Raw genomic sequence first — 22,252 nt, 5'->3', positions numbered from 1 at the left:
TATTTGATGATGTGAAGAGGTATTTAACAATGTTTCTGAAGAGCAATGGAAAAACTAGGTATGTCTGTTTAGCTCATGCCTGCTTTGATATTAAAGATTGTTGTGTATAAAAGAATCAGATGAAGCTCTGTAAGTCTTCTGAATTTTAGTCAAATACTTAAGAATCTTATGCAAGAATTGGAGATTATCTGGCAGTTTTTCCAGCTAACTGTTCCTTATTGCTGACTGCATGAAAAGAATATCAACTTGGAACAAAAGCTGGAAGAGTAGGTTTGAATCATGGAGATGTTTCCATTTACAACATTTCAACACACCTCTCTTTATTTCTTTAGAGAGGGTCCTTTGAAACATCATAACTTACCTCTTCTCTCAGTACACACACTTTTATGACAGTGCATTCAATAGCCCAGTACCTTAACCTCATAGCAATTGTGTCTTTTATGAGGACACTCTAATACTGTGTAACCAATACAAATATTAGAAGCAGTGATGCCTGATTTAGACTCATGGTGACAAACTTTATTGAAAATTCATTCTGCCTGTAGAAGTACAGATGTTAAAACAAAGGTAATGTTGTTACACAAAAGTGAACTGATCACATTATTCCCCATCTCTTCTTGTATTTTTGTCTCTGAATCCACCAGTTTCTGTTGTTCTATTTTTAGCTGAACAGACCAAAAGATGAAAGCTATAAACACTTCTGGGTTGATTTCAATGTCACCAGTCAACGCATAACTTTCTACTGTGAGCAAGTTAATAGCAATGAAGACCCTGTAAGATATTTCTTTTATTACAACATTACACTTAACTAATAGGAATTCATCCTCAGTTATTACTAGTTTATTGATTGCTAAATAGCTGTTCTAATCCTTCATTGACAATATTTCTGATTAGCTCACAAATAAAAGCTCAAAGTATCTGCAAATAGGAGGCCTCACAGTCTCTGTAGATATTTTATAGTAACATCATATTACCAAAATTACACCACAGACACACATCCCAAAATACTTCATTGATCTGTTGCTGACCTACAAAGCTCAAGTAAGATATTCCTCACCTATCTGGAAGGTTGCTGCTACTACACAGACGAACATCCTAAGTCACATCCTAAAGCAAAATAAAGATTCACTCACTAGCAGGATTCAACAAGTTCACAGACATTACTATTAATTCTCTGTGTCACTTCTATCACTGCTGTAAAGGATTCTGCTCCTCTAAACTAATTGCTATGCACTCTCTCACCAGTACCTTCCGTATCCTTCTTTCTCCTGTCACTCATACAGCTTCTCAACTTGCAGGCCTTTTTGTAATCATTCTTTTCTAGGATCCATTTCTGCATATTACCATCTCCAATATTCTCTATGGAAATTTGATTATCTCAGTTTAACCAAGATAAACTCAAAAACATTTTAATTTTTCATAAAATTCAAATAATATCATCTACAATGTACTGATAACAAAAACTAGATAGATATATTACCTTTAATCACTAGCATCCTCCACTAAATTCAAAATAAGACTTTACTTGCTAGGAGAGTAGGAAGGGGCAGTATCTTTGACTTTTGCAAACTGTCTGAGATCAGTTAGCTTGGTGCCCTATGTTCTGATTGAACTGTTGCAAGTCAACACCCACAGGAATTCCAGAGGAATTGGGTACTGGAGAAGCTATATAAATGGAGGTAAAAATTAGCTAGCACTGAGAAATAGGGATCATTATAGTAGGAGGAACAGAGATCCTTATTTCACTAAGGAATGAGTATAATTGTTAGTACAGGGCCAGTTGGGGCTGGATACAACATTAGTGATGAAATAGAGAGTGAAGTAGATAAGGAGTGCCTAAACAAGAGGGGATACAAGATACTGAGGAATTGGGGCTACTATAGTAGAGGAACAGAAACCATTATTTCACTAAAGGTTAAATGATCATTCACCTTGATACATTCCAATATCTGACCCCTTTTTTTAACTTCTCAGAATCTATTATTATTATCTCATTGAACCTCTGTTTCCATTCATATCTCCTTACTCTTACAGTTAGTTGCTCATGTGTACTATTAAAAGATCTGTGAGACTTTCTTTGATTCTTCATTTCTCTAGGAGTGTGAGGAAGATGTATGGGAAACAGTCAGCATTTACAAAGAAGATGTGAAGGAAATTGTTTATGAAGGTAAGGACTTACCATTTTCTATATATTTCTTTCTCTTTGTAATGAAAATTTCTCTTAGAGAATTTTTTTTTACAAATGTTCTCGTATTTTCTTTATTATTTCTATCTACCATCACTATCCAGAATCTATTGTGGTGTTTAGGAGATTATCGCAGTTTTTGAAAGCTCCTCACTCTCTCTCTCTCTCTTACAGGAAAGGTTTTGAGCTCAACACTGCTAGCACCCTTCAATTATACAACAAAGCAGCTTACATCATTAGACTGTACCTCCTCATAGTGCCTGTTTTAAGTTATTTCAACTTAGTAGTTGAAAATTAATTTTGTTGCTTAAGACATAATTCAGTCCCATTAAGAGAATATGTTCACTTAACCCTTTTGATAACCTGTTTCAAAGTGATTACCTATTTATGAAATGTTTTTCTTTTCTTTTTTCAAATATATATCTAGGCATTTTGTCTTTTTCATAACACGATAAGAGTATGCTTTGAGATAGATTTGACTGCTGTTACAAGCAGATCAAATGACTAGATGTCTTCTATTGATCTCAGGTTTGAGACGTTTTTACCTTGGTTCTCTCTCAAGGCAAGGTATATGTACAGTCACTGGAAGTAACTTGCACGGACACCGGAAATACATCTGCCATCACCAGAGAAAACAAAGCAACTACCCCCAGCGACTTGCCTGACCTTTCATTGGACAAAAGCTACCTACCTGCCATTCTATTGGACACTGGCTAAACATCACTGCTGATATTTTTGTATAAATAGACATCATAAATCGCTGTAAAAGCAGTTGGCTTTTTGGCACTCGACTGATGTAAAACGTGTCCCTCTCGCCTGCCACGCTCGCCACTCACGCCGCCTCGAACCTTTGTACTGCTATTTCACGCCTGAAATAAATCGCTGTATAAACTTACACCTCTTGTCTGCTCGTCCTTTCAACTACTGCTTTCGTCTGTCCAGTTTTGCTGATTACGACCACAGTCCTTTTCAGGGCTAATTCAAGTCTGATCTGAATGCGATAACAGTCCTTTTTAGGACTACTCTCAGATCCGATCTAATTGCGATAACAGTCCTTTTTAGGACTATTCTTGGATCGGATCTAATTGCGATAACCGTCCTTTTAAGGGCTACCCTCAGATCAGACCAGAAGTAGTGGCCAAGAATCATACCTGCTACATATACATTAATTTTATAAATATATATGACGTAGTCACTTCACTTCTTTATTAAGTAATTGACTTATTTCATTTAATTTTTGTCTGATTTTTATTTTATTAGAATTGGACATTTAAGCACTTCCACTGGATTATAGTGCAACAGCAGAAATGGTTGGGTGTCTTGTAGTTTTATTTAAGTCTTTTCATGTATTGAGTTCAAATCTTGAGTTCAATATCACATTCATCCTTCTTGGAAGTCAATCAAATTAACAACATCCCTAGTATTTGTGGTTTTGTACCTAAGTCAGAAATATTTTATTGATATTAACTATATAAATTATTATATTTTCTGATTTTTTTTCTTTTTTAGTATGTGATGACGAATTGGCTATTATATACTTCCTGTTCTTCCCATCTATGAAAGAAATTCTACCTGGACATACTCTCAAAAAGGGCTCTAGCATGAAAATGACGTTCCAGGACAGAGATGCTGTTTGTAAAGGAATTCAGGAAATTTTCTCTGTAAGTTTGTTTGTTTTATGTCTATTTTTCCTTGCTGGCATGGATTAGACTAAGATTTATTGAAGCATAACTTTACAGCTAGATGCCTTTACTGTTGACAGTTCTTATCTATTTTTTTTTTCAAGTGAAGGATTTTTTAATACCACTGGTCTTCACCATACTTATTGTTAACAGGGGATGCAAACATGACATCACTATTTTGATCAGGTGATGTCATGCAAGGACATGTGGAATATAAGCATTTATGTGCGTGCGCGCACACACACACACACACACACAGATACATATAAGCATACAGGTATCTATACACATACACACTATTAGTTTTCATAGTTTCTGTCTACCATTTTCTCTGATGAGGCATCGTTCTACCCACACCTAATAGAAGACATTTACCCTACATAACATTCAGTGGATAAGAATCCGAAACCACTTGGTTACAAAATAAACTCTCTACCATACCTCTACTTAAATATTTATTTAAACTGAACACAGAAATGTAGTCTTATAATTCAGCTTTATAAATGGGATAAAACTTCATTAGTTTTTATTATTTTTTGTAATTAACTTGTATCTTTATTCAGTTGTGAGTTACCAAAATTGTAACAATTACTTAATTGACCTATATATATGCTCAGTATAAAAGAAACCAAATTCAGCAATAAAATATTGCTTCCTTAAAATGTCTCTACATAAATATGATATCAAATTACAGTATATCCTAGAACAGAAGGGAAATGGTGATGCTCAGTGTTGAAAACAAAATTCACTCAGTAAAGAGTTTGATACATTTCTTATCCAAACCCCAAAAAGTGAGAGTTCATGCAACTAGTTAAAGAGCTGTGTGGAAAAGAGCAATATGTAGATATATAGGTACAACACATTGAACAACCACACATAAGTTGCAGCTATAATAACAGGTTTGAAGTATTGTGAGAAGAATGGAATGGAGATAATATAGAGTGGGAGGCAATGCAATAGTTGAGAAGTGGAACATGTATGAAAGAATATGATTCCACTGATGCACAATTAGATACATCTCAGTTTTAGATACATCTCAATAAACTAGTAATAACTGAGGATGAATTCCTATTTGTCCTTGTGCATCATAAGGGACAACCAAAAAAACTGGCAACAAAAAAGGCATCCAGCTATAAAACACTGCCTTGGAAAAACCATCTAACCCATGCCAGCATGAAAAACTGATGTAAAAACATCTGATGATGGTGATGATGACGACTGGGTATACATACACTGATACATATACACGCACATGTATATTTCCTTACTATCATCGTAACATATAAACTTTACCAATGTTCAGAATTTCATATTGACCTTGTGGTATTATTGATAAAACTTTTCTGAGTACTTCTTTCTTCCACCTCCAGTAAAAAGTTGACAAGTTTTTGATTTTAAAAAAGATGCTAACAGCTAGTTTGTGTGAACTAGTAAGGACTAGGTCCAGCTCATCATTTCCTTTATCTTACTTTAATTTCATTTGCAGAACCCAAAGTGTTCGGTGGCACAGAAAGCAATTCCTATCAATGCTGCCTACAAGAAAGATTCACATCAGAAAGTTAGAGTGGACAGAAGTCCTTATGAGCATGGTTTGAATGTATGTATAGCAATAATTTAATATTCATGTCTCCAGGGATGAATGCACTGTGTTATGTTGTAAAATAGTTTAATGTATTTCTTATGGTTTCCATCTAAGTTTCTAGTTTATCATGATCATAGAATGTGTAATTTAGGTAGCATACAAACGTTGCAGATATATAACCATGTGCTTTAGTTGAAAAATCCGGAATGGGAGTAGAAACCATTGGCAGTAGTTCACTGAAGACTAGTCTCTGTGATATGGTTGTTTGATTTGCAAAGAATCATGGCCAAATCTCACTCAGATCACACCCAAACAGCTTTAAAAATGCAAAGTACAGATTAGATAATAAGATCTACAGAAAGATTGGTTGGTCATGGCTGGAACATTTTCAATCATAGGTCTGCTCAAACCAGTTGCTAATTTTAAAAAATTTTATTTTATTTTATATATGTCTGAATTTTAGGAGTCTTTTAATTCTTCAACAACGAAGACCATGAGGAAATGCTCTGTTCCAAGTGAAATCATGACAACTCCATTAATGATAAAAGTACAAATACCAGAAACTCCGAAAGAGAAACCAGCTAAAGATATCAAGAACATTCCTAAAAGAAATGCAGTTAATGTGTCTGAAGTGTCCCAATCATCCAGGAATACTGATAGAAGGAGAACAAGCTCACCAAAGATAAAGAACAAATATGAAATAGTTTCTGAAAGAAATAATCAAGGTAAATTATTTATTTGTATTTCAGATTAAATAAATAAACACATGAGAGAAACAACTGTATTGAACACTTCAACTGTAAGAAAAACTGGGTATTTTACAACAACTGATTTATTATATCCTTCCTTTCTCCCTTCTACTTCTCCAAAATATCTGATGCCAACCCTCCTGTTTGATAAACTAAAGGGGTATATTAACAGGCAATAATTTTTTTCTTTTTTAGATCTATTTGAAAGGACATTTTGATACCATTTCAATGCTTATTATCATCATATTGTAGTTATAGTTTTTCATAAAATATACAGGTTTTCAATAACCTTTGAAAATAATCAAGAATTTAGAATAGATTAATTTGTTTTTAGTAAAATAATTAACTTTTTCAGTATTACTGTGGTATGTATAACATAACTTTAAAAAAAAAGGTTCTTACGTACATGTCTGACGAATGGTTTTAATTTAAATATGAACATATTAAAACAGATTGTTTGGTATCAAAGAACCAGGCAGTTTGTTAACATAGGTTTTACAATGTTAATATGGTTCAGGTGGATCTATAATACATCTTTTCTAATACACTCTCTCAGTGTCATCTCTTTATTGCAAATAAGTTATATTTAAAATCTGTTCTAACTTCTATTCATATCTTTCAAAGCCTATCTCTACAGACACTTCTTCCAATTCAAACTCATAGTGGTTTTCACCTAGCATGTCAGTCCTAATGAAATATTCTTTTGAATACACAATATTGAGTCACACATCCTTTGTAATGTATTTCAGTGTAACGAGAGATGTCACATAGGGTTATAGAGTTTTTCTCAGTGAATAAGGAGTATTTATGGTGATATCAACCAAAGAGAGACTACACATTGACTTTTTCAGCTTTGAGTCATTAACTGCCATCATGTCTAATTGTCAAATATATTTTAATAAATATTATTTGAGTTTGTTTGATATTGACTTCTGCCAACATCCTCCTCCATTACTAAAACTTTCTTTTGATCAAGAATAAAGGAATTGTGTGTGTGTCACACACACACACACACATGCACCAACACACAACAATCTAACTGGTTATAAAACAGTTCAAAGTGTAAATATATCATTTTGATTGTGTATGTACAGAGCTAAAAAAACTTCTGTTCTAAGAAACATTTTTATAGCTAACTATTTCAGAATTTTCTTAATGTAGTGCCATGTATGTTAGTTCATTATATTTCAAGAAATTAGAGTTCTAGACTGAATAGCAAACAGTATTTAAATTTGTTATTCCTCTCTCTCTCTCTCGAAGTTCACATAATATCAGTAATATATTGGGGTTAATTCAGCTCCATAATCACTCCTTTAAAAAAAATCTGTTGCTTTGTATTATTATAAGAGATCATTATATATCAAGCAGAGTGGTTTTCAAATTGTGTCGCATTCAAGAATTTGTAATTTATGTGGAAATATTTTGTCAAACTAATTTTCCATTATTTACAGAACTGAAGAAAAAAGATGAAAAAATAACTGCTGCCATGCCAAGCAAGAGTTCTGCTTTAAATAGTCCTAAAACAGATCTGACCAATACTAAAAGTGGACAGAGATCATCTGCTAAAAAGCCAGCTCTAAATCAACCATTGAGAACATGTGAAAAAGTTTCATCTAGAAGATCCACTAGGCTTATCGTTAAAGGCCAGGATCTTCCTTCACCACAAAAAAAAGCTACTCCTCCAAAATCTCCGAGAAAGCTTCGTTCAAGAACTAGAGATAACAACATGACAATGAGCCCAGAGTCCAGTTCAGATTTTGTTACAGATTCAACTGGAAAAGTTGCTGGAAGAGAAAATAAGAACATGCTTAAAAACACATCATCTTTAAAAACAAATGAAAGATCATCTAGAATAAAACAAAATGTCAGGTCAACTCCTGTTTTAGATATTTCAAATAATTCCTGCAAGAAAAAAGAACAAGCTAAAAAGATTCCTGATACAAGAGATAACTCTGCTTTGACATCAAGGGAAAATACAAAAACCAACCTTGACCAGTCTCACTTTCCAGTATCTCAGTGTGGTGACAGCAAATGTAAGCTTACCATTACAAATATTTTTTTTTTCCATCTTGTATTGCTAATGATTGTAAATTAAATTTGAAATATATTAAAATTTTTATATTTAACTAGTTATTTGTTGTTGCATTCATTATATCCTCATTGATTTTACATCTCTAGCCCAAACAACTACAGTGAAAAACACATCTAATAAGACAAGATTGAGATCATTTGACAAACTAAACCTTTTGCCAGAAAAGTATCCACTTCGCAAAGACAACCGTAGTAAGATATACACAAGATTTCCAATATAACCTCCACTTCATGTGCTTTCTTTTTGTTTGTGCGCATAAATGTGTGTGAACATAATCATGTGATTTAAATAAATATAGTTACCTGTTGATACTCATTACAGTTGTGTGTGTCATTTCACTTTTTCTTTATTTCACACCCGAGCTTTGCTCAAGGGAAACTACTCAGTAATTGTTTCTCCAGTTATCTTTGCTGATAATGTATTGATTAGGTCTTCTCTTTTATTTGTTCTCTGATCTCTTTACGTGCTTTAATTTTCTCAAGCTGACACAGATGACACATTTAACTCTTAATTTTGATTTGTTTCTCATGTTTTTTTTTTAGATAAAAAGAAACCTGAAAACAAAACCACAAGCAGTTCAACTGCAACAGAATCGAAGGAATCAAATAGATCAATATTGAACAATCCATCCATCTCTACTATCCAGGAAACTCAAGAAAGTGTGTTTTTCATTATCTAACTTGATTATCTCTTTATAACTAATTACACTCAGTTGTTATTACAATCATTGATTTTTCAAGAATTGATAGTATAGTTCAGTGTAAGCTGTAAAGAGTATTGTCTTAATTTCTGAGTATTTCTGGTACCCTGTTGATTAATATTCTTTTCACAATTTAACATTTTTTTTTCTGTACCAGAATAGGGAAAATGTTTCGTTTTCATTTTTCACTTTTGCTTCATTTTCACTGGAGTAATTCTATTTCCTACTGGATACCCTTTCTACTTTTAACCACACAAATATGAAATAGGGGTGGAATATGTTTTTGCTAGTCAAGCAATTCCATTTAGCATAACCAGAGGTACCACTACACTACTTACTTCAGCAATTTGTACCAATGAAAATGTTATAAACTTGATTTACTCGATGTTGTGCCCTTAATATGATATCTTTTCATTGGTAATTAAATACTAGTATGATTTTACACTTTTGTCACATCAACATCACTGACCATCTGAAAGAATATATCTTTTATTTAAGCTTTATACTGATACACAATTATATCCTAATACTTATACCATTTCAGAGAGATACTGAATGATAAAGTGATAGAAAGGATACATATCAGGTTTACTGATATAACAGCTAGGTCAGTCAGTACATCAGTCTAGAGTTTGGAGAACTAACATTAATTTATTGTGTGTCTATCTCTTGAAAAAGAGAAAAAATATCACAGACACTTTGTGATTTTGAGAACCTATCATCACCAGTGCCTGAAAGCAGTCCTGTTTCACTCGGAAAAATTTCCCTAAGAGACCCTGCTATACGCTTGTGATTTATCAACCAATATTTTGGTGCTATTTCTAGTAGATCAAGGAACCACATAGAGCCTCTGTATTGTCCAACATATCTTCTGTGTGTGTAACATAGTCACAATAAAGTGATTCACTGGTTGTTTTCTATAGAGTTCGGCTGTAAACGTAGTTGTTCTAACAAAAAGTATCTCACTTGGGGAAGAATTAAGATACGCCGTTTTTATTGTTTGTTCATTTACCTTTTTTTACTCTGCAATATCGCTTGCATGTGATCATATGCAGTAGTATAAGGGAGATAATATGAGACCAGTCTAAGGGAGGTAAATTGTCAATTTCAGTTTTAGTTTCCCTAGAAAGAAATTTTTTAAATAGTTATTTCCAAGAAAATATAAATTTTTTTTTAATTCTTTTCTCAAAGGACAATGTTAAAAATTAGAACACAAGCATGATTGGATCGCTGATTTTGTTCTTTCAGGCTTTTTCTTTATAAATATCTTTTAAAACGTGATACTACTAGAAAATATACAATATGGAGCAGCTATAACTGTCTACTTAATCGGTCTTTTTTAGCCTTTCTTATAACAATTTGTAGATATACACATGAGTACAGAAAGTCAACAAATCATTGATATCAAGGACAAGTATTCTCTGATAGAATTTGATTCCTATCCTATTTTCTTTGTATTTACATTTTTACATAGTAGCTATCAAGATAGTTTCTATGTCTGTGGCCAAATAGTTCAACATAGCAACTAAATCTTTGTCAATAATACCTATATTATCTTTAAAATGAGATTCACATATATTGTTTTCTTTCGTTTTACACAAGTTACTTGGTTTTTATTGGAGCAAATGTTTTTTACAGCTGGTTACTTTTCCTACCACTAATTACTCAAATATGCACCTGTAAGTCAAACTAACAAGTAGAGTTAAGGAACTTGTTCAGGAATACAATGACAGCTTTAAATTTGATGTGAGTGTACTTAATATTAACATAGTTAATGCATGAAGGAATTAAAAAGCAAATTATAAATAATCATATAGTGAGGACAAAAATGAGACTAACTAATGTGATTTTAATTTATTAGATGTGGCAGATAACTCTAAATAAGTTTCCCTGTTATTATGACTTCATCAGCAAAGCGTAAACTTTACTGCACTTTCCAGAATAGTGGTGGAGAAATCACTAAGTAAATGTATAAGAATTGTACTCTGATTAGTGTATAAACCTAGACTTGTTTAGAGAATAAATAAATCAGAGATTATCAGTTACATTGAAGAAAATAAAGTTAGTTTTAGCATATTTAATGAGGAATGCAGTCGCCCAGCATCTTAACTTAACACCCATTAAGCTGCTATTGTATATAATCTTGCATTTTAGAGCATCGTAATTCACAATAAAACTGGAAAAATATCTAGAATACACATTAACTTAGGATGTTTGCCTGTACTTGAGATATAAGACTACTTTAAATTTTATGCATAAGAGACAGTATATCTTTATTTATATATCTAAGATACAGTTTTGTTGATTTGTTGTAATCCTTTAACTGGATACTTGTTTACTCTTATAAAATTGACTAAACAAGTGAATTAATTAAAATGAATATCTGCAAAAGACAGTTTTATACTCTTGTTCACTAAAATATACTTCCTAAATGTTAAGTTCTCATTATAAATATCTCAGATTTTTCAGCTCTTCAGCACTACAAAAATGTTCATTTTCCAGGTTGTGCTTATCAAGAGAATTCTATAATCATCCCAGAATCTGTGCCACTGAAACAGCAACTTCTCATTTCTAGAAAACTGACTGACTCCAATACTAAGTAAGTTGAAGCTCATATTCTACAGAAAGTAAATCTCTTCTAAGGTACAAGAACTGGGAAAAAGGGATAAATTCTAAACAAGATAAATCTGCAATACAAATTCAATCCATTTACCTTAATTCACATATCTACAATTTCCAACCAGAATCGCTAACTTGGAGAAGGTAAACAACTTCATAATCACTTTATCTGCTAGAAATAGCTACTAAAACATACTTTAAATAATAGTCAACTCTTTCAAAAGGAAAGAATATGTTGTACAGTGTATTCCTAGATACACTGCATCTGAACATAAGACTGAATGGTCAACTTGGGAATGTCTCTGATTTCTAGATCAGCATTGACTTGAGGTTAACAATAATCTAGAGATTTGTGTTCTGCCAGTTTAACTTAACTCTAGGTAAAATCTTTAATGGTAAGCCAAGGTACCATACAAGAAATTTTCATATTCCTTCAAAGAAATCAGTTGAATCTTTCTCTATATTTTCATCTTTTGTAAATAAACATTGTTCATTTTTCTTTTTAGGATTTAACATAAAATTTCTTAAAATTTTTGTGAAATTTGTATAAACTGATTATGTTGATCAAAATAAAATTAACATTATAAACATATATCTCAATGGTGCAGACACAGCCATATTGTTCTAGATTTATTTCCACAGGTAGTTTAGGCCATTGCTTACATCACCACTCCGGAGGCGCGATGGCCCAGTGGTTTCGATTCCCAGACTGGGCATTGTGAGTGTTTATTGAGCGAAAACACCTAAAGCTCCACGAGGCTCTGGCAGGGGATGGTGGTGATCCCTGCTGTACTCTTTCACCACAACTTTCTCTCGCTCTTACTTCCTGTTTCTGTTGTACCTGTATTTCAAAGGGCCGGCCTTGTCACTCTCTGTGTCACGCTGAATATCCGAGAACTACGTTAAGGGTACACATGTCTGTGGAGTGCTCAGCTACTTACACGTTAATTTCACGAGCAGGCTGTTCCGTTGATCGGATCAACCGGAACCCTCGTCGTCGTAACCGACGGAGTGCTTCCACATCACCACTCTATGAACAGAATTTGGTTAAAAGAAATTGTACCAAAGCCCAGTCATGACTGACTGGTTAAAAGCTTCACTTCATAACCAACACATTCCAAGTTTGATTGTACTGTGTGACATCTTAGGCAACTTCCTTTATCACAGCTTAGCATCAACTCAAGCCTTGTGATTGAGGATTGTAACTGCAGAAGCCTGTCAGATGAACTGTACCTGTAATAGCTTTTCTCAATCTGATAGGTTTGCTCTACAGGTATACCTTGGATGACGTATTTCCTCAAACGGCTCTTGAAGTCCTCCTGTACCAGGAAAATTGGTTCCATCATCTCTTCTTTTTTTTACCATGCATGCTTCTAGTTCATTTCCTTTTGTTAATATTGTATATCGTGTATATTTACATTACGAAAAATTTTTTTAATCATGCAATGTAAAGCCCCAAATTTTATGTATGTCTTTGCATAGTCTCTCTTCATCTATCACACTGGTAGCAAATATAAGAAATTGTTATTATATTTCTCAGAACTCTTGGTCTTAATTATTCTGGTTGATTCTGTGAGAGCATACAGCAACCTGTTGTCAGAGGTCTTACAGAGTCTCCTTCCATGAATTATAAGCTTTGGTACCCGGATGTTAGCTTATTGTGGAAGACACTCAACACCCAAACACCAATCTCAGAATCCTAGCTGTCTTCAATAGAACAGTTTATCAGGCCTGTTCTGCCCTCATGTTAATTCCTGAACTTGGTTGTTAGTGCTCTGAGTGCCCCTACAACTACTGGGATGATTGTTACTCTCCTCATTGCCTACATTCTTGCAATTTTGTCATTTAGTAGTCCATATTCCACCATCTTTTCTAGCTCTTTGTCATCTACATGTGCATCCCCAGGTATGGCAATATCTATGATCTTGGTTTCTTTTTTCTTTTATGCACCACAGCAATGTCTGGTCTCCAAGCACCAATTAGGGAGTCACATTGGATTGTAAAATCCTACAGGTTCTTATATTCATTGTTCTCACTGACACCCTCTGGTTCATGTTTGTACCATTTCTGTGTTGTGCCTAGACTGCACTTTTCACACAGTCTTCTGTGAATAAACTTAGCTATGTTATCATGCCTTCTTTTGTAGGGTTTTTGGGCCAACTTCTCATTCACAATATGTGAGATTGTTTAGTTTTCACTACTACACATCATACAAAGGTGTGATTGACAGTTCTTATTAATTTGGAATTTGGTATAATTAGTTCTCAGTTCCTGGGTACTGCATATCAGTGCCTCAATGCATCCTTTCAGATCACTTTTTCTTGGCCATCTTCAGTTATTGGTTTTGTCTTTCTTTTTGATTTCTCTGAGGTATTGCCCGTGTATTGTTTTCATTTTCCAATTTTTTATTCTTTGTTCTTCATCTTGTTTCTTAAATGTTTTTGGGTGCGTCACATTTTCAGTAGGTATCGTTTTATTATTTCTAGCAGCAGCAAGCAAAGATTCATTCAGCTGTTTCATGTACCATCCAAGACTCTTCTTGCTGGCAACACAGATGTTGCATCCTATAAGGCTTCTTCCTTCTTTATTCCTAGGCACATAGTCTATCAATACCGCTCATTATTATTATTATTTATATAGAAAGGCGGCAAGCTGGCAGAATCATTAACACACTGGGAAAAATGCTTAGCATTTCATGTGTTATTATGTTCTGAGTTCAAATTCTGCCGAGATCAACTTCTCCTTTCATCCTTTCGGACGGCACAGGCATTGCTGTGTGGTAAGAAGGTTGACTTTGTCCTTCATCCTTTTGGGGTCAATAAGTTAAGTACCAATGAAACACTGGGATCAATGTAATCAACTAGTCCCCTCCCCACAAATTTCAGACCTTGTGCCCATGGTAGAAAGGATTATTATTATTATTCAGTGGCCATATTTTTATCACATGCTTTCACTACACTACCAAGCACAGCTCTGTGTGCCTTGGGTATGTGCTTATTTTCACTGTATTAAAAATACTTTACGTAGGATGTGTGTGGTGCATAGTAGTGCTATTTTCTGTGTGTTATATATTGGGTAATACTATAAATAATAGTTTTTTTAATTGCTTGAACTAAAAGTCGGAGGGGGATTGGATAAACCAATTGCATCAACTTGCTATAAAAGCAGGTGGTAATTTTACCTTGTCCTTATTCTTAGTGTAAGTTTTGGAATGCAGTTCAATTTTAACAGTTATTTTTTCAAAGCTATAATAGAAGTGGCAAAGGAGCATATTCAGCATATTTTGCTTTATGAGTTCATTAAAGGCAACAATGCAATGGAAAGTGCAAGAAATATAGTTGCAGTATATGGAGATTGGACATTAAGTGTAAGCTAGTGTCAACAGTGGTTCCAGAAATTCCGAGCCGGAAACTACAGCCTAGAAGACAAGCTGCATCCTGGAAGATCTGTAGAGCTTAACGAGGATGTCTAGTGAACCCTGGTGGAACAAAATCTCATCATAACTGTTGAGGAACTAGCAGAGAAACTTGGATTTGGTCATTCAATCATTCATCAATACCTGCATGCCATCAGAAAAGTCAGGAAATTGGGTCAATAGATTTCCCACAAACTTTCCAAGTCTAATCACATGTAGAAAGTGAATGTGTGCTCTACTTTGCTGTCACGTCTCACAAATGAACCTTTTTTGGACTGAATAGTGACTGGTGATGAGAAATGGCTTCTCTATAAAAATGTCAAGCACCTAAGACAGTAGGTTGGTAAACGAGAAACACCAGCACCCCCCAGGCTAAAGAAGGTCTTTACTCATGTAAGGTGTTGTTTTCTGTTTGGTGGGATATGAAAGGTTTAGTCCACTTTGAACTTTTAAACCCAAACCAAATGATAAGAAAGGAGATCTACTGCAAGCAACTTGAGCAGCTTAAGTCAGCACTAGGAGGAAAATGACCATCTTTGGTTTCAAGACAAAAAGTATTCTTCCATCAGGATAATGTTTGGCCACATACAGTGAGGGTGACATTCCAAAGGCTGGAGCAGTTTGAATAGGAAACAATGCCTCACCCACCATATTTGCCATCTGATTATCATTTATTCTGCAGTCTTCAAAATCATTTGGATGGCAAAAATATGAATTCTGTAGTCGAGGTCAGAACAGTACTGGTTGAGTATTTTTTTATTACAGACAAGTGAATTTTGGAAGTGGGGCCTTGCAAGTCTACCAGATAGATGGGAAAGTATTGCAGAAAATGAAGGAGAGTATATTTTAGATTAAAAAAGAACTTTGTCTTAATTTCTAAAAATGAAAGAAGTATAAAAGAAACCACATTATTTATGGGATGACCCAATACATTAAAAAAAATATAGTTATTATTATAAAGCTGAATTGTTAGTACACCAGACAAAATGCTTAGCAGTAGTTCGTCTGTCTTCACATTCTGTGCTCAAATTCCACCAGGGTTAACTTTGCCTTTCATCCTTTCAGGGTCAGTAAAATAACTACCAGCTGATCTCTGGAGTTGATGTAATCAAATTCCTCCTTTCCCCAAAATTTTAAGCCTTCTACCTATAGTAGAAAGGATTACCATTATTATTATTATTGTGACAAAAGCAGTAAGCTGGCAGAATCATTTGCATGCTAGACAAACTACTGAGTAGCTTTACATTTTGAGTTCAAATGCTGCCAAAATTAACTTTGCCTTTCATCCTTTTGGATACTGGGGTCACTGTAATCGACTAGTCCCCTCCCCACAAATTTCAGGCCTTGTGCCTATAGTACAAAGGATTATTATTAATTATTATTATCATTATTATTATTCAGTTCTATATTTAAGAGATTATTATTATTATTATTATTATTATCATTTTTTTACTACTACTACTACTACTACTACTACTACCACCACCACCACCACTACTACTATTATTATTTTCTCCAGGAAAACATCGGCTTTTGACAGTGGTATAGCCTCAAGTACTGATACTCAAAAGCAGAGAAAAACAACAGTTTTAGAGGTAGGTATTATAAAATAAACATTAATAGATTGTTATTTATTAAACATTATTGCTTATTGTGATATTTATATAGTTGAGTGGCAAAGCTTGTAAAGCATAGAAAATAAGACCCTCATAATTATTATGATACCTTTGATAATAAAGCTTTTCAGTCAACTGAAAATGATATAATCTACTCTCTTATCTTCCATTATTCATGGGAATCACTCTTTAACTTTCCCTAAGTGAGAGAATTTACTATATTATTCTCATACTCTCTTGTATTGTGGGATTAGAGGGACATCACAGAAAACTTATACTTCAAGTAGTAGCCTTTGCGTCTCAGAACTAGCTTGTCTCATGCCACTTTCCAATATTGTGTCCACCCTACTCCTAATTCGGTGAACAGAAACTGGAAACCTGTAATGTGTGTGTTGTCATCATCATCATTCAGTATCCATTTTCGATGCTGGCGTGGGTTGTGTGTGTGTGTGTGTGTGTGTGTGTATACACACACACACATACACATATATATATACACACATATACATATGTATGTATATATATATATATATATATATATATATATATATATAACACACACACATACATATATACATACACACACACACATATATATTTATCACATCATCATCATCATATGGCTATTTTTCATGCTGCATTGGTCAGACGGTTTGACTAAAAACTGGTAAGCTGGGGAGCTACACCAGGTTCCAGTCTGATTTAGCAGGGTTTCTACAGTTGGATGCCCTTCCTAACACCAACCACTCTAAGAGTGTAGCGGGTGCTTTTTAAATACCACCAGCATGGATGCCAGTTACAAAACACTGGCATCAGCCACGACTACAATCTCACTTGGCTTGACAAGTCTTCTCACACACAGTATATTGCCAAAAGTCTCAGTCACTTATCTCTATAGTTTAGTTAATTCAAAAGTCTAAATAGGATATATATATATATATATATATATAATATATATATATATATATATGGTGTGTTATGAGAATTTATGGAAAGGTATCCCATAGAACTCAACAAATTTGTTAAAAATGGAGAAGAGGAGATGTTAAAATTTGAAAGAATTTTAATACATGCATACAATCATTTCAAGCAGCGATATTAAAACATGTAAATTCATGGTAGAATAATTAAATTAATTTGATTAAACTAAATTAATTGCATATCACTGTTCTCTTCAGTGCAAGAAGTATAAACAAGAAATTATTATTACAGAGGATTTGACGAAGGAAATAGCAGAGAACAAGTTCAGTTATACATATTTATTCTTATGAAAATTGAGAGCATCATAACAAAAAATGTGAGTCTAGTTGTGCATAAACTAAAACTAAGGCAACTAACAGTCATCTCTCTATATATAAACGGCAGTTTGTGTATCTGTGTGTCTGTCAGGTTGTACCCTCACCCTGACCTCGGCTTTCAACCGATTCTGATGAAACTTGACACACACATAGCCCAATGTCATAATTCAAAACTAACGCAGCGAAAATTTTGAGAAGTTCCCCCAGTTCTGAAAGAAAATCGATAAATTCGACATGGGTCAAGAATCTAAGCTTTTTATATGCAACACATTTTCTACAGACTGCCTAGGGGACGCAACTCGACCTTTTTAACTCTCGGAACACGTGGGGTAAGTATCCCAAAATGTATAAAAATGTACAAAAACAGCAAAAATGCGGGCAGCAATGTGAGTGACAACAACGAAAAAGTCAAAAGTGACCAAACTGAACAAACGAATGGAAAAGGTTTTTTGATGCACACGACAAAAGCGGTTTATAATAAACCAAGAGTTTGCAAGTAGCGTCCGAGGACCCTTGGGGTACGTCAAAAATTTAAGGTAAAACGTTTGGGGTGGTAGTTATAAAGAAAGTGTAAACAAAAAAAGTATTCGAATAACTTGCGGCTGCAGCAGCTATTAGCAGAAGTGGGGGTAAAGTCTCGAATGTAATTTCTTCCTGGTAGGGATTGGTTGGGTTCAATTATCGATAGCTGTTTGATAGTTATTTGGGAGTGAAGAGAAGACATTGCAACCTACACATGCGTCTTCATTCCTTAGAGGGAAAGGACTAGATTGGGACTAGTCCTTGCCTACTAGGGGCTCTTACATACCCGGGCAACGCCGGGCTATGCTGCTAGTTTGAAAATATAAGGGAAAAAAGTTTTAAGAGATATTCCCTCTAGAGAAGAGTAAGTAGATAAGTAATTCAAACTCCAAGTCATATAGTAGAGGAAGTTTATAGAAATGTCCAATGGAAAAGCATAGTTATGTTTAAATTAGGATATGACTTGACTTTTTTTCTCACTCTTTGCACCAGTATGAGTATACTTATTTTTGTATGGTGTTCTTTCCTCTAATAAATGTCTTATTTGGAGCTTAAATTACATATCTACTTACTCTTCTTAAAACCTTTTTCATTTATATTTTCAAATAACTATTAGTTGCTTTAGTTTTAGTTTATACACAACTAGACTCACATTCTTTGTTATGATGCTGTCAATTTTCATAAGAATAAATATGTATATCCAAACTTGTTCTCTGCTATTTCCTTCATCAAGTCCTCTGTAATAATTTTTTGTTTATACTTCTTGCACTGAGGAGAACAGTGATATGTAATTAATTTAATTTAATCAAATTAATTTAATTATTCTACCATGAATTTACATGTTTTAATATCGCTGCTTGAAATGATTGTATGCACGTATTAAATTTTTTTAAAATTTTCACATCTTCTCTTCTCCATTTTTAACAAATTTGTTGAGTTCTATGGGGTACCTTTCCATAAATTCTTATAACACACCATGTACAAGTATTTTCATATTCACAAACTTACACCAGTAAGCTACCAGCAAAATACGAAGAATCTTTATTAGAAATTGCTTTTTTGGAATTAAAGGATGAAATATAATTCAACCTTTTCACATATATACATATATAGTATTTTAGTACTGAACAGTGAGAATGCGTGCTGAACATCACATTTGATGAATAATATATTCATTATTTGTGCCTTAGTAATGCTACCAATGGTTTCATGTGGAAAGTTTGCAATTTTTTAAGTGTTCCACTTAAGAATGTTGGTAAACCACCTCCATGTTGGATGAAACTACATGAGATTACACAAGATTATATGAGACTTTAAAATATTTCTTTAGTTCACAGGTATGCAGATAAGGAAAGATAACTTATTTAGGGGCTTCTTCAATTGTTATTTTGTTTCATTTGCCTTGGGGATTTTTTGTGTTCATCACAGATTAATTGTATTATATATTAACATTACCTACTTTCTTAAGTGGAACATCTGAAAACTCGTGAACTTCCCAGATGAAACCATTGGTAGTATTTACATTATTTTCATTTGATGGGTATTTTTCCTCATCTTGCTTGTTTTTAACACAACGTTTCGGCTGATATACTCTCCAGCCTTCATCAGGTGTCTTGGGGAAATGAAGACTGGAGGGTGTTTCAACCGAAACGTTGTGTTAACAACAAACAAGATGAGGACAAATATCCATCAAATGTAAATAATGTAAATAATATAAACAATGTACATAATTCCTCATCTCTTAAATACAGAACTGTATTGGTAGTGTTGTTTATCAACAAATAACATTTAGATTGGCTGACCCCTCTGATGAGAACCCACTAAGATTTGAAAATTTTTCAATCTACAGAGAAATAGTTAAATTTGCCCTGTTTGTATGTCTTATTATGTAGGTGTATATATATTTATAGATATTCTTTTACGTGTTACAGCCTAAAGGTTGCAGCCCTGCAGAAACACTGCTAATAATATATATATATATATATATACATACATATATATATATATATATATATATATATGAAATCATCATTATTTTATATCTGCTTAGTAATTCACAGAGTGTTAACATAACCTATTGATATATTTACAAAGTATTAGTATAATTTGTGGGTCCATGGGTACATTTACAGAGAATTAGTATTCATTTGGAAGTCCAGAAATGTTGAGTGTAACCTTTTGATACATTCACTGAGTATTTGGTTAATCTTTTGGTACATTTAAACTGGTATTATATTTTGTTGCTACATATACAGAGCATTAGTATATACTCTTAAATATTTTCTTAATTATTACTAAGTTTTATTTATTTATTTATTTATTTCGATTATTAACCCTACAGCATTTAATCCGACCATATCAGGCCGAAATATTGCACTTGTTTTTTATGTGCAAAGCTGCCAGATCTGGTCTCTCACACCTACCCTACAATATCATTCTAAAAATATCTCAAAGCTATTTGATATCTCAAAGCTAAAAGATAATGCATGATTAATTCAAATCAATGTGAATAAATAAACATTATACATTTGGCAGAGTAATCTGAATGCTAAATGGTTAAGGCAACAAGCTGATAGACTCATTAGCCTTGAATCATCTTCTGACTTAATGTTCTGAGTTGAAATTCCATCAAGTCAACTTTTCCTGTCATTCTTTTGGAGTAAATAAAATAATTATCAGCTGAGTTTTGGAGTCAATATAATCAGCTAGTTTCCTCCCACCAAATTTCAGGCCTTGTGTCTAAAGTAGAAAGAAATTTATTTATTTTGAGTATGAGGACGAAAGAGAAGTAATGTTCATAAGCATATTTAGACCCCACTAGGAGAAGTTGCTACGATTAGTATACTTGTAGCTTCATATAGGGCAGAACGAAAGCAAAACACATTGAATATCAGAGGAGGTGGTGTAGCTGATAATCCAGATGAATTCAAGCAAGAGAGCAGTGGTAAAGCCAGCATATTCAGAGGAGCATAGGCCATTATCATGAGAGACAAGAGAATGTACCAATAATTGTGTAAAAGTAAGAAGTAATGGATTAATTTTCATAATATTGGAGGACTTTTTGGAGACTTTTCCCTTTCAATTGTCTACTATGATGATTGTGATGGTGAGTAGTTATTCTGGACTATACTTTAGATAAGGCCTATCACCACAAAATAGCCCCTGCTCCAGATCCCACTCTCCTCTCTAGACACCACTACTCTGCCTAACACATTTTCTGCTATTGAATACTGACATTAGAAAAATGATTGTTAGTGAAATGAAACATTTAAGTCAACATTTAAATGATTTATATGAGATATACTGTAAGCATTCTACATATTCAAATTAAAATCTGTCAACAATGTTATATTTTATGTAATAATAACAATTATTTTGAACATAAGCACAAAGCCCTAAGGGTCTAATAATGCATATTACCACTAGTACCTTATTTTAACTAACCTTGCAGGATGAAAAATAAAGTTAAATATAAAATTTTAACTCATTATATTGAGACGTAACAGCATTTAGGTTGTCATTTTACTGTTTTTTGTTTTTTTATCCATTGCCATTAATAGTGATTTGTAATATAAGCCAAGGGTCATAAACTGGAAAGAAATATATAGTAGTACTCTTTTACTTGTTTCAGTCATTTGACTGCGGCCATGCTGGAGCACCGCTTTTAGTCGAGCAAATCGACCCCGGGACTTATTCTTTGTAAGCCCAGTACTTATTCTATCGGTCTCTTTTGCCGAACCACTAAGTGACGGGGACGTAAACACACCAGCATCGGTTGTCAAGCAATGCTAG

At 33.7% G+C, this 22,252-nt stretch overlaps 1 protein-coding gene across 1 annotated transcript in view; it reads left to right on the top strand.

Annotated features, from left to right (window-relative positions):
* LOC115214811 (synaptonemal complex protein 2-like) overlaps positions 1–22,252 on the top strand; it is a 176,117-nt gene that overhangs the window by 75,808 nt on the left and 78,057 nt on the right. The window contains exons 12-21 of the mRNA XM_036505383.1: positions 666–773; positions 2,098–2,167; positions 3,695–3,846; positions 5,354–5,464; positions 5,913–6,174; positions 7,650–8,231; positions 8,377–8,481; positions 8,833–8,949; positions 11,493–11,589; positions 16,544–16,619. Coding sequence (XP_036361276.1) covers positions 666–773; positions 2,098–2,167; positions 3,695–3,846; positions 5,354–5,464; positions 5,913–6,174; positions 7,650–8,231; positions 8,377–8,481; positions 8,833–8,949; positions 11,493–11,589; positions 16,544–16,619 — 1,680 coding nt within the window. The remainder of the gene's footprint in view (positions 1–665; positions 774–2,097; positions 2,168–3,694; positions 3,847–5,353; positions 5,465–5,912; positions 6,175–7,649; positions 8,232–8,376; positions 8,482–8,832; positions 8,950–11,492; positions 11,590–16,543; positions 16,620–22,252) is intronic.

The sequence above is a fragment of the Octopus sinensis genome, linkage group LG8 (genome assembly GCF_006345805.1).
Source record: "Octopus sinensis linkage group LG8, ASM634580v1, whole genome shotgun sequence".
In the NCBI taxonomy this organism is placed as follows: domain Eukaryota; kingdom Metazoa; phylum Mollusca; class Cephalopoda; order Octopoda; family Octopodidae; genus Octopus; species Octopus sinensis.
Note: the sequence above shows the minus strand (reverse complement) of the source record. Positions and strands in the feature narration are given on the sequence as shown.